This window comes from Numida meleagris, chromosome 18 (genome assembly GCF_002078875.1).
Source record: "Numida meleagris isolate 19003 breed g44 Domestic line chromosome 18, NumMel1.0, whole genome shotgun sequence".
NCBI classification, from domain to species: domain Eukaryota; kingdom Metazoa; phylum Chordata; class Aves; order Galliformes; family Numididae; genus Numida; species Numida meleagris.
In genome coordinates, this window is record NC_034426.1 from 8,663,524 (window position 1) to 8,675,856 (window position 12,333).

Below are 12,333 nucleotides of genomic sequence, written 5' to 3' on the forward strand. Positions count from 1 at the left end.
CTTGATTGGCTCAAATGTTTCATCAAAGATGAAAGATCGGAAAAAATGACAGCAGAGGGCTTGAATGGGAATCATCATGTAACATAAGTGCTGTTATTATTCAGAGCATATCGTGTGTTTATATCAAATATAAGTGCCAGATTTTTATCCAAATAATTTCAATAATTGCAATTCCCATCCCACAATTTATATTATCTGCCAGAAACCTGAAGCAGAAAGGCACATGCACATACTATAAATAGCCTATTTTTCATAAACAGGCAGAAATGATCAGAACGAATGTCTCATCAGAAAACACAGTGTAGGAACTTAAAACCTGACTGCCATTACGTGCAGTCAAGCCTCAACAGATCTTACGGCGTTCATTTCCATCGCTCAGCTCTTCCTCCACGCGTTTCATGTCATTAGAGGGCAAAAGAGAAGCAACTCCAGGCAGAGAAGCAGGCTGGGGGAGATGCAGCAGGAGCGGGTGCACTTCTTGCATCTCTAATCTAGTGGCGTGTGCAGTTCCTGCACTTCTAATTTACGAGCGTTCGGTGGGGGACCCTTCTGACTTGGGAACATATTGGCTCGGTCTAATGCTTGGAGATTATTAAAGTCAGAGCTATACTCCACTATCAAGTCTACAGATCTTTTATTTAGAAGATATGGTGCTCTAAATGCACAAAGAGCTCCCTGTCACCTTCACATTAAAGCCCCTAGTGCCTGGTAAATGGAATTATATAGCTGTCATCTCCTTTCCCCAAAGTTTTAAGAGTACAATGGGCTCATTTTTTCACACTCCATCCCAGCTTCAGAACTAAGAGACCTACTTTGTATTGATTTAAAGTCTCAGAAATAAATAAACCTGCTTCACCAATGTGATTCACAAGAAATTCATGATACACTATTGCATGATATATTTCAAGCTGTGGCTCCAGCTCTTTTTTTCCTTTGGTGAGTGATGGGGGAGGTGGGAGGCAGGGGGAGGTGGGGGAAGCTGACAGCCTGATGGTTATTGGAGATGGCTCCTGACTGCAAATCCAGAGCAGGGCCTGCCAGTGGAGGCCTCTCCTTGCTTTAATTTGGGGAGATCAGAGGGGGAAGGGGAAGAAGCAATTGCATGGGAGGCAGCAGGGGAAGACGCATCCAGATGGACGCTGCCGCTGCAGCTGGCCGTGCCACGGCGCCTTCTGCCTGAAGATCCCGAAGCGCCTGGCTAATGCAGATGGCGACATGAAACGTTACTGGGAGGAAACCCTCTCCTTCCAGTAAGAATGCATGGGGAATTTGGAAAATTTCCTCTTCTGGACGGCAAAATTTGCAATCCCAAGATGTGACCAATCAGACGGGATCATGACGCTCGCTTCTGACTTCTGAAATCTTCAATGGAGATATTAGAAATACAAGTTCATTTGGAATGAAAATTCAGCTGGAATAGAAGAGCTTTTTGTTTGACAAAATGAAAAAATTCCAAATGAGGAATTCATCAAAACCAATACCTTTTCCTGAAGAGTTCCCGTTCCAGTGAATCGGCATTTTCAAATGAAAAATGTCTTGTCAAAAAATTCCTGCCTAGCTCTCCTTTCACGGCGTAGGGAGACGGCATGTTTTGCTCAAGGTCACTCATCAGCCAGTGGTAAATCAAAAGGACTCAGCATACTTTGCAAACTAAAATTACAGGCCCCTGTTCTACATGGTCCAAACACTCATAAATCCCATCTGTCCTAGCAAGGGGTTCCCTACTCTGGACAACAGCCCTACAAACAGTATTAATAATTGTCTCCATGATACTTAGTGATCTCGCTTTTGGTCACCTCCCTCGGCCACCTCCTGCGCCCCATCAGAACCCTCTTGTTTAGAGACCAACCAAGGGGACAGCTCCAGCACAAGACAGTGAAACTTTGTTCACTCTGTAGCACGGTTCGGGGCTTAATCATGGGATATCTGACAGTTTTCCAGAGCAGTTCCTAGAGCTCCCACTCAACCATCCAGAATGGCAGAAAACGCATCTCTGATTCACAGCAGAGAAAAGCCATAGGCAGATCATCCTGACACGCTCCCAGGGCCACCTTGAGAGATGGGAGGGCAGAACAGCTCTTCTGGGACATGTTTGAAAAATGTCTTCTTCCATTCAGCTCCAGTGGGATATCAGGTGACAGAGCACTCCAGTAAAACATACCTTAAAGGACCACTAGCAACTAGGGTGCAATTCCTGCTACATGAAATGTATACGGGGTTTAAAACACAAAGAGTTTCCCTAGAATGTGCAGGGAGAGATTTAAATAGGCAGAATAGGGGCCAATATGCTGAACTCCTGTTTAGTGGGAATAAATACTGCACGCCCACACTGTACAAGCACCATCCACACAGATAAATTGATCGAGATCCATATTAAAAATGATAGAAGGAGGGAGAAAAAAAAAAGTCAACAGAAATCTATTAGACTTTCTTCCCTAAGCAAACATAAAGGGACTGATAATGTGATGTCTGGAACGTAAATTGTCTCTAATGGGAACAATACACAAATATCACCACTTAAAGAAAGGCAATTAAAAATAAAATGTAGAAATGAAGGCCGGTGTTTATTTGCACCTGTCTGAAGCTCAGGCACCCATCCTGCTCACAACTTCTCTAGGCAGAGTGAAGCCCTTTGTGCCACCAGCCCTTCGTGCCCTGTCCCAGGCAGTGCCCAGTGCCATGGATGGGGCCCTGGGCCCCTGATCTGCCAGGAGGCAGCCAGCCTGCAGCAGGGCTGGGGCTGGATGGGCCCTAAGGCTCCTTCCAACTCAACCATTCTATGACTCTACAACTATTCTGACCTCGGTTCTCGGACTGGCTTTGTTGGTGTGTGAGCACTGGTAACGTACAGCAGGGAAACCTCCACCAGCCCAAGGTCCTGCACCTGCTCTGGGCGAGCTGAAGGAAGCAGCCTCCACCCAGGAAAGCACCGTGCTCTACTGCCCCGTGCTGTGACCCAGCAGCAGGACAACCTTGGGGATGTCCCCACGGAGCTGCCACTGAGTGTGAGCGCCTGGCTGACACCTCCTGGACACCCCTTGGTCGGTATTCTCCAACACCCCACACCCAAATGTGTCTCCATAATAGTCTAGCTGTGCCACTACAGAAAGATTCATATCATGCATTAATAATTATAATGCTTCTTTGAGTGACAGGGATGGCACTTGCTGTTCTAACTCGTATGATTTCTCTCACATGATTGCTTTGATCTAATCCCAAGACTGAAGTCATCTGGAGCAGATACTGAGCTATCCTGCCTTGAATCTCAAAAGAAGAGCTTTTCACATTCTGTATTTTACAGTAAACCCCCCGAACAGCATCAATCTCACTGGGCCTTTATTTATTTTTCCAGATTGCGAAATTGAAGGGTAAATATTACTGCTTGCGATGCCGAAGACGGATCACTCGCACGAGACAGACTGGCAGGCTGCGTGCCTCCCATTCCTCACCCACAGCTCCACCAAGGAGCCTGGGGCCCGGCACACGCCGCAGGGACCGCGCTGCCACCCCCCGTGTCCCCACCTGCTGCCCACCCCCACCCAGACCCCGCAGCCCCGAGAGGTTCTGCAGTTTCCTCAGCAGCAACCCGCCAACATCTGCCACGTGGGCGGCTCATGCCATGAAAACCACGCTACCTCGTGGGTGCTCCCCGCAGCCCTGGTGCCCCAGGTGTGCACAAACAAAACCATGAAGGCCCCCCGAAGCAGCCACGCCACCCGAGTTCTGATGGCCAGTACAATCCTGGATTGAATCTAAAATACAAGGGTATTCCTTTACGGCGCATTCAAAGAGGCTGTGAGGGCACTGGGTTTTAACCGCTGACTGTCAAAGCAATCTTGCAGCAGTTATGGTCTGTGGTATCAACAAGTCCTCAGGGACTCGCCCACAGCCCCGCAGCTCACACGCACCGATCCGCTAGCACCGCGCCAATGGAAGACGTACCCAGGAAAGGTCCTAGGACATCAGCTGGTTTCAGCCGGTGACGTTCTCAGATGTTGACATGCTGCCTGAATGAGCCACCCAGCCTCCACTAACCAGCCCACTTCACCAACACACTCCTTCTAAAGCTGCTCTTCAGAAATGTCTCCTGCCCCCAAACCCACCAATTCGCCCTATTAATCTCGTACACTGTCTCCTGAGCTCTTTCAGGCCTAGAACAGGCTATAACACCATCCAATATTGTTTAAATAAATATGATTTTGAGGACACGCTTCTCAGAAAGAAGCTCTGAGGACGGAGGTACCACCAACACACCACTGCTGGCAGGGGCCTTCCCACACACCCTGCAAACACAAACGGATTAAGGCTCCTGGCAGCTCCCTCTCCTCCCTCCAATAAGACCACAGTTTACTTCTAGTTCATCCGCTCTGTGAATTCACCCAACGTTTCAGGGGTGCCCAAGCAGCGGAAGGGGCCATGGTGACTCCTTACCTGCGGATATCCACAGCGCAGGGATCCATTCCCCTGGGCATCTCCCAGCCCTCTGCTATGCAGACTCTTTGCAGCCCTGTGGATGCTCTCTGACTATTCTTCCCATGATCCAAAGCCCCCTTCTTAGAGGGAAATTTGCCACAAATAAAAGGAAGAACTTCTTTCTTTTCTCAGAAAAGAAGCCCTTTAGCTACTCTCACTGATCCACACGGTCAGAAACAATGCCAAGGAAAGAATTTCAGAAAGGTAAAAAAGATTGTGGAGAGAGCAGGCAGAGCCCAATGGTTCGGTCCAACCAGAGTCACACCTCGTCCCCTGACAGCCACAGCCCCAAAGGGACACTGACATTCTGGGCATGCGACACTGCATGGGACAGGCATCGATGTGATGGAAAGCCATTCTTTGTTTGCATTAATGAAACAGCCTTAAAGACTGGATTTCTTTTAAACACAAAAGACAAGGAGGAGCAAACTAATTAAAAATAGGTCAGCAACAGACTTGGGAACATCCCTGGGAGGACTGAGATGAAATGTAGTCCTGGAAGCTTGAACCATGTAAGCAATGCATAAATTGGGAGTTCTTCAGCTTACTTCTATTAAGAAGAAAAGCACTGGAAATTAACCTGTGAGTGCACGGCGGCAGCACGTCACCTGCCCGTGAAACCACAGCACGTTGAGCTGGTGACGAGGAAGGGGAGCTGAGGGAGGTGCAGGAAGGCACAGGGGTGGAAAAGGGGGGGAGGCAGCCAAAGTTAAAAAAAAAAATAAAAATCTCTGCCTCAGCAAAAGTTTTCATTAAAATTTTAGACAAATGATCTCTGTGTCCTTCTCCCATGCTGCCTGGGGCTCCATGCTATTTCTATGCAAATAACAACCTCGTGGTTTATATCTTATTATTTCCACCGGAGCTGCGGCGACATGACCCGAGACGTGTGTGAGGTAGACAGCGAGAGAGAGGGAGAGAAAGAGAGGGAGAGGGAGGGAGAGAGATGGAGTGGCTGCTCGCTGAAGTGTGAAAAAATATTGTCAGGAGTGAGCGGCAAGAACAAAAAAAAATTGCAGGGATAACGTGTTTATTTCAGCCCCTCTCCCCATGTGAACCAGCACCTTTTAAAATTCATTGGGCATCAGGCGATCATGCACAATCCATCTGCTTTCACTTTATCATTTGCATTTCATGCCTCCTGGCTTTTGATGTGCTGATACTTTGATGCAGTCAGGAGACGCGCATTATCATTATTTCAATTTTCAGGGGGGTCAGCGGGCTCAGCACAGGCGCGCGCACACGCTCACGGGAGAGGAATGAAATGTCATTTCCACCTCTCCACCCCCTGCTGAAACGCGCTGCTGAAGACAAAAGGGGTGCAGATGAAATGCAGCCCGGAGCCCCGCACGGAGCGCCGTCCCCAGCGCGGCATCGCACCTCTCCTCGGCCCGGCCCTTGCCCGCAGGTCTGCACGGCAAACAAAGACAGCTCAATCACCAGCACGGGGAAACCTCGCGCGGCTCCCGCGCTTTCCCTGCCACCCAGACAGGCAGCGGGGCCGAGAGAACGCCGACGCCTGCCTGCTACCGGCTGCCTCGCCGTGACGTGCCCCCCTGCTTGCGACGCGGCCGCAGCCAACAGCCAGCACGCCGTCAGTCAGCTCCAGCAGCAAGCATCGGCCTCCGCTACAACAACGCTGACCTTGAGCTCATGGCCCAAGTTACGGGCCACGGGCTGATGCTGGCAGCCGGACCTTCCTCCCTGTGCCCCAACTCTCCAGCTGGGTTCACGTAACGGTAACGAACAAGACCAGCAGCAGATCTGCTGGCACGTAACGCTTCTCACGGTTCTCTTCTGCTCCCCTCGTAAATTACAAAGAACCCAGTGTTCCACAGGAAAATAAAATCAAACAACTTTCCAGAAAAAACCCTCACTGCTTTTGGCAAGCCCAATTCTCTCCACTGCTGTGGGAGCATTTTTACCTTGCATTTTCACGATACGTATGCAGACACAACTCTGCGTGTAATGTTCATACAACATCTTCTATGAAGACAGGAACTAAAGTCAGCAATGAAAAAAAAAAAGTCCCACATTTCTGACACCAAATTGGGAAAAGCCCAAGGATTACTTGCATGCAGCTGTATTAGAACCATTCATTTCCAACTGTCACGCAAGATAGCAGTCTCCATTTATTTATCTTTGTTTCAGGCACAATCCTTCCCCGAGTCCCTGCCTGCTGAATGGGGATCACCTGAAGGCCACAAAGCAAAGCGCTGACTTTCAGGGCTTTTCTCAGCATCTCATCCGAAGGAACAACAAGAAGTGGGGCTCAGTTGCTCCACAGAGGCAAAACTGCAACAATAGGTTCCCACCATCAGGCTCTCCTGGACCCCTGTGCATGCACTGGGAAGAAAGAACACATCGAACCTCGTGCCCAAAGAGCCCCTGCATTCCTTCAAGGGAAGACTCCGCTTAAGCGGCCCCTGGCTGACGGAGACCCAACTTCTGGCCAAAAGGGAATTCAAACCAACTGTCCATCCAAATTCAAGGGAAAAGGGTTTAAAGGTTTACACACAAGATCAAGGAGACAGAGTGTAAATCTTTAGCAGATACTGCCTGCATGGCAAGGCGATACAAATGCGTTAGCTCTCACCATGCGCTTCGCACCCTGCTGAAGATCTCAGCTGGAATGAGCTCAGACATTTCAGGAGAGCACTGGAGGTCACTTCACTGCCTCAGACGTACTTCTGGGACACAGACAGAGCTGGACCCATTCAAGAAACTCTCACCAGAACAGCAGGGAGTGAAAAATGAAGATCATATAGACTAACAAGACGCATCACGAACACATCCAGATGAATGGGGACTCCCAGCCTCCTGCCCCCCAAGGACAGGTAAACTTCCTATCGGGTTTGGGCTTCAGCCTTCTTGCTGGGAAAGGCTGGAGAGGATGCAATATGCTCCTCCTTTGCCTGACTCCTAGGCAGCTAGAGGTTCAGTGCCTACATAACAGTACGTGCCTTTCCAACAGACCAGAAAAGGACACGTGGGGTGATTCAGACCACTAAAGTCCTTGGGATAGGATGGGCTAAGGCACCCCCTGAAAGCATCTCCTTCTGCCTACCCCTTCTGACAGATGTCAGGTGATTAATTTAGAGTAAATCTTCAGTTTTTAAGTGCCTAAAACTTAGATTAATCTAGTCCTATAAAAACAAACATTCACTCCACGTGCAGAGAGTGCGGTTAAACTCAGAAAGAAGAGAGTAGAAGAGGAAGACTTAACAGACTTGCTGCGCCATCTGGGAAACTCTGCAGGACCCCGATCACCAACAAATGACAGCTGGAATCAGGCAACGTACTTCACTTCAGCAAGCACTAACTGGCTCAATCTCTTTTTAAAGGATGGATCTTCAAATGCCTCTTTTCCTTCCATTGATGCAGGTGTGTGTGATGTGTGTAAGAGATCTAACTGAGGGTACCGCATCCCGGAGTTGATAGGATCAATGCTTCATTCTCTGCAGAGCCCCCTTTATTCAGGGGAATAATTCAACGAGAGACTATTTTCCTTTTATCTCCCATTGTCGGGCAGGCACTCCTTGAAACGCAGCTTGCCATGAAGCACAACCACCCCAGGTGCTGGAGAGTGCCTGAGAACAAAGCTGCACAATGGGGAAGGGCACTGGCGCCCGCACAATCCTAACTCCCACGTAAACAAAGCCCTCAGTGAGAGGGACAAGAGCCAGGCTGGCTGCGAGCCGCGTCTGCTGCACACAAGGAGCTGGAGGCTGGGATATTAATAGGCACAGGGCAGCAAGGGAGAAAAATCGCCTCTGGTGAGGAGAAAAAAAAAAGGGAAAAAAAGAGCCATTTTAGTAGTGAAAGCACTAAGTTTTCTCACAGCCTGAGTCGCTCCTCTCTGCCTTGACAGCTGAGATTTTCAGCAGGTTTGACCCCTTGAAAATCACCATCCGCGCTCTTTCCCAAGGCTTCAGCGCTCTCCCAATGCTAACACCAAGTTCAGGGTGATTCTGGCCCATGTATTTTGAAACATGGTCTTCCAGATGCTGGAAACAACCCTGCTTCTCCTATCACAGCACACAGCAGGTGAGAGAAGGTGCTGCCCAGTCAGTGGGCTTTTCTTCTTCTGCCTTTCAGTCACTGCACACAACCTGTGTTAAAAGCTGTTCCTCCTTCCTCCCCTTCACCTGGTTCAGGCTCAAACCCTTCAGTCTGCAGCGCTGCCCAGGTCCCCTGCCCATCTCCAACCAGAATGCCCACAGTCAGGCCTCTGGCCATCAATGTGATGTTCTTGTCAAGAAAAACAGGTGCAAGAAGGGACTTTCCTCACCAGAAAAAAAAACAAAACAAAAAGGACTGAAAGTCATTCTGGATGATCCCTGTGCCAGTTCTACTCCTTGATTGGGAAGAACAGGAGCAGGGCAGGCTCAGCCCCTAGGACCCCCTCTTCACAGCTGTTCCAGAAGCTAACAGCAGATGGGCCCAAGTACAGAGCAGGTACAGTGGTGGCAGCTCGAGTGTCAGGCAGAACTCATAGAAGCAGCAGCTCATTTCACGCAGCTCTGAAGGCTGAAATGTAAATGCTTACCTTGTTGAGGGCTCCACAGCCAGTCAGGATTATGTGAGAGTTCTCAACCTGGATAGTCCTCTGCCCTAACCGAACAAGGTAAGCTCCAATTCCAATTGCCCGACACGTAACCTTAAAAAAAGAAAAAAAAAAAGAAGAAATCACACTGATTTCTGTTCTACCACACAGCCAAACCCTATTGATTCAAATGTCTAGATAAAACAATAAAACCAGTCATGTTTGTATTACAAGGTTATAAAATCTACTCCTCACTGCAAAACTCCAGAACATATTGTTTTGTAAAACACAGCGTCTGAACACATATGTATTTTATTAAAAAAAGGGACAGAAGTAGTAATTTACTGACTGAGCAAACATGAAGCCCAATGGCTGTTTTCTGAGAGTCCTGTATTTAGTCTGAATGGATCCAGCCTTGTACTGGTGCAAACAGTGCTGCTCAAAGCCTACAGGAGCCAATTTACATCAACCAAATGTCTGATCCCAGGTGTATCTCCCGGATATCACCACAGGATTTTTAGCTGAAATAGATGATAAAGTTTGAAGAATAGAAAGCAGCGGGGGATTACCAAGTTGATGGTGATAATACTCTCGTAGGCTAAAGATGATTCTCCAGCAATCATGCCAGATCCTCTGAGGTTCTCTATTCCAAGTCCGTCTTCCTTCCCGATAATATCTGTTATCTTATACCTGAAGGAGACACATACAGCCTTTGAGTCACAAGGTCCAGTGATTTGCTGAATCAGTTTGCTACGAAGAAAATGAAAAGTGACTAAATATCATTAAGGCTCTAGAGAGTAATGTGCATAAAACCCATCTTGGACTCATAAAGGAGCACATTCTGCAGCCTTGCTGAGCATCATGAGCAGCACTATGTGCACGCAAGGGGAGCAGCACTGGGAAGAGGAAACGCCAAGGGAGAGAGATCCCATGAAAAGCATTCTGTCATTCCCATAGGACATGAGTCTGATTGTAGAAAAAAGGGCAAGAAAGAAAGAGAATGCAGCCAAAAGGAACAAAACAACAGGACGAGACATTATAACCAAGCTCTTACCTTTTCTTTACTTTCTTCTTTCATGCCTTCCTTCCCCAGCACAGTCCCTTCTTACTCAGCACTCTCAGACTGGCTTCTATCTCCTACACTAGGCCCTCGCTAAGCAAAGCACTTGAGCATGTGCTTAAGTGCATCACTGAAGAGCTGCTGACTTCCCTGCGCGCAGGCGGGCAGCACACAGCCCCACACCCGGAGCTACTCCTTTGTTCTTCCAGAGCCTGCCAGGCTGCGGGCCAGGCTTTCTTCCTCCCACACGCACATCCTCCTCCCTCTCCAGCAGCAGCACTGCTGCTTCAGTCTCGCTCTGAAAACTTCTTCCGACCTCATCTGCAGATGAGCTACCTTTGGGATGCAGCTGGGAAAAAGCAGCCGCCTGGAGCAGCGACGTGCATGGAAAACCAAATGCTGCAGGGCAGTGCAACTCTCCAGAATACATGGAGGGCTTAGCCTTCATCCGGGAATTCTTCTGTCCTTACTCTGGAGTCTACTCAAAAAGTAACGTGCAAAATTTAGACTGCAAGTCCCTGGGCAGAAATCATCATCCTGGTGTTACAGCATAACCAGCGCAGGACCCTCGGGCACGACCTGGAGCCCCAGGCAGAGCCACGCTGTCAGCACTGCCCTTCCTCAACCAGGGCAGTGCACGGCACAGCTCCTCACACTCCATGCCCTGACAACATGGAGCTCCTGCCCTTCAGCTGAATACAAGGGTGTGACACGCACCACCTTCGTGCATTCCCGAGGACGTGCAGAAAGCTTTTCATTCTGCCTCATCTGTGCTTACCTGGACTCTCCATTGTCTTCCACGTGTTCACAGTGAACTGAGTTCAGAGCGCTGACTTTCTTGTAGTCTTGAGGTGTCAGGTACAAGTACTTGTATCCCTGAAGGGAAAAACAGCTCGTTCATTCATACCCATTTGAAGACCCTTCCCATTTCCCAGCAACCCCATCCAAAAAGAGTTTCAAGGGAGCAGAGTTTGATTTAATAGTGATGCAAACATCCTGTCTCAACATCAGAGCTCCAGCTGAGGTCAGTGGAAGCTTGGAATGCTTTCAGCATTTCACACTAATTCATTCTGGACGCTAGTTCTGCTGCCTGACAGATCCAATACCAACTTCAGACCTAACAGTCTGGCAAATTATGTAGCTCACCTCTATTAAAAGAGGCTGTGTTAAAATAGGATCATCTCCTGAGCTATGCAGACTTTCACCTCTATTTCCTGTGCCTCCTTACTTTGTATGGGTCATCTGGGTCTTCCCATGCAACATGGAACATGTGCCGGATCTCCTCAGCCAAACCAATCCTGGCTCCGCTGTTGGCAGCCACGTAGATACGGGGGATGCCATGAGTTCGAGCAAGCTCTGAAGCCCTCAGGAACAGCACATCCTCCTGAGGCCCAAAAGAACCTATCCGGTACGTAATGTCATTGCCAATGACGATGATATCACGGCCTTCGGGATACTCCGGGGTCTTGAGAGTCATTTTCCAGGCTACCATGCCAATCTGCAATTAAGGAACAGAGAACAACAACAGGTCAGCGAATACTTTCAATACGTGAAAGCGAGGAATTGTGCACGGGTTGTTTTTCTTGTGTATGTTGCATTTCTGCCTTTTCCTTGGGAACCCCGATAACAGCAGCCTGCAACCCTCTGACCCTGCCCTCACATTAGCAGCCCCTTCATTTCCTATCCCCCCCCTTATTTACTGTCCTTTTTTCATCTCTCCAGCTCTTCCCCTTCTCCTCCACAGATACTGCAGCAGCTTCTTTCCAAGCCCGCCGGGATAAGTAATGCTTTTTGCTGCATATTTTTCTTTTTAAAATCACTAGACGATCTCTTCTGGCCCATCTTATGGAGATCAGCAGCATCTGTACCCTGCATCTCCCATCCCTCAGCCGCCACGCGTCCCCGCGCTGGGGAGTTGGCCATCCTGGAATGCCATTAACAGATGGAAATAGCAGCGTCCCTTGAAAGCCACATGCATCACCCAGTCTCTGCTTGCCCAAGGATCATAAGCTCTGAGTACACATTCCTCAAGCCGATTGCGCATCCGCTGCAATCAGAGGGGCTGAAACTCTCATTGTGGAGACTCTGAATTCTGAACATGATGAACTAAAACGGGAGGGGGAGAGCGGAGAAGCAGCAGATAGATATGTGCCATTGAATCCAAATCAAAACGGCACAATATATAGTGGAGATCCAATCAGTATCTGCAATAAGACATGCCATAATAGGCTCATTAAAAAAAATAAAAAGACAG

The 12,333-nt window shown here is 48.8% G+C and overlaps 1 protein-coding gene across 10 annotated transcripts in view; it reads right to left on the reverse strand.

The window, feature by feature from the left end:
* Positions 1-12,333, reverse strand: part of ACACA (acetyl-CoA carboxylase alpha) — a 113,626-nt gene that overhangs the window by 24,042 nt on the left and 77,251 nt on the right. For all 10 annotated transcript variants that reach the window (XM_021415725.1, XM_021415726.1, XM_021415729.1 and 7 more), the window contains 4 exons: positions 11,308-11,577; positions 10,858-10,955; positions 9,589-9,709; positions 9,023-9,133 (listed from right to left, as the gene is read on the reverse strand). In XM_021415725.1, coding sequence (XP_021271400.1) covers positions 9,023-9,133; positions 9,589-9,709; positions 10,858-10,955; positions 11,308-11,577 — 600 coding nt within the window. The remainder of the gene's footprint in view (positions 1-9,022; positions 9,134-9,588; positions 9,710-10,857; positions 10,956-11,307; positions 11,578-12,333) is intronic.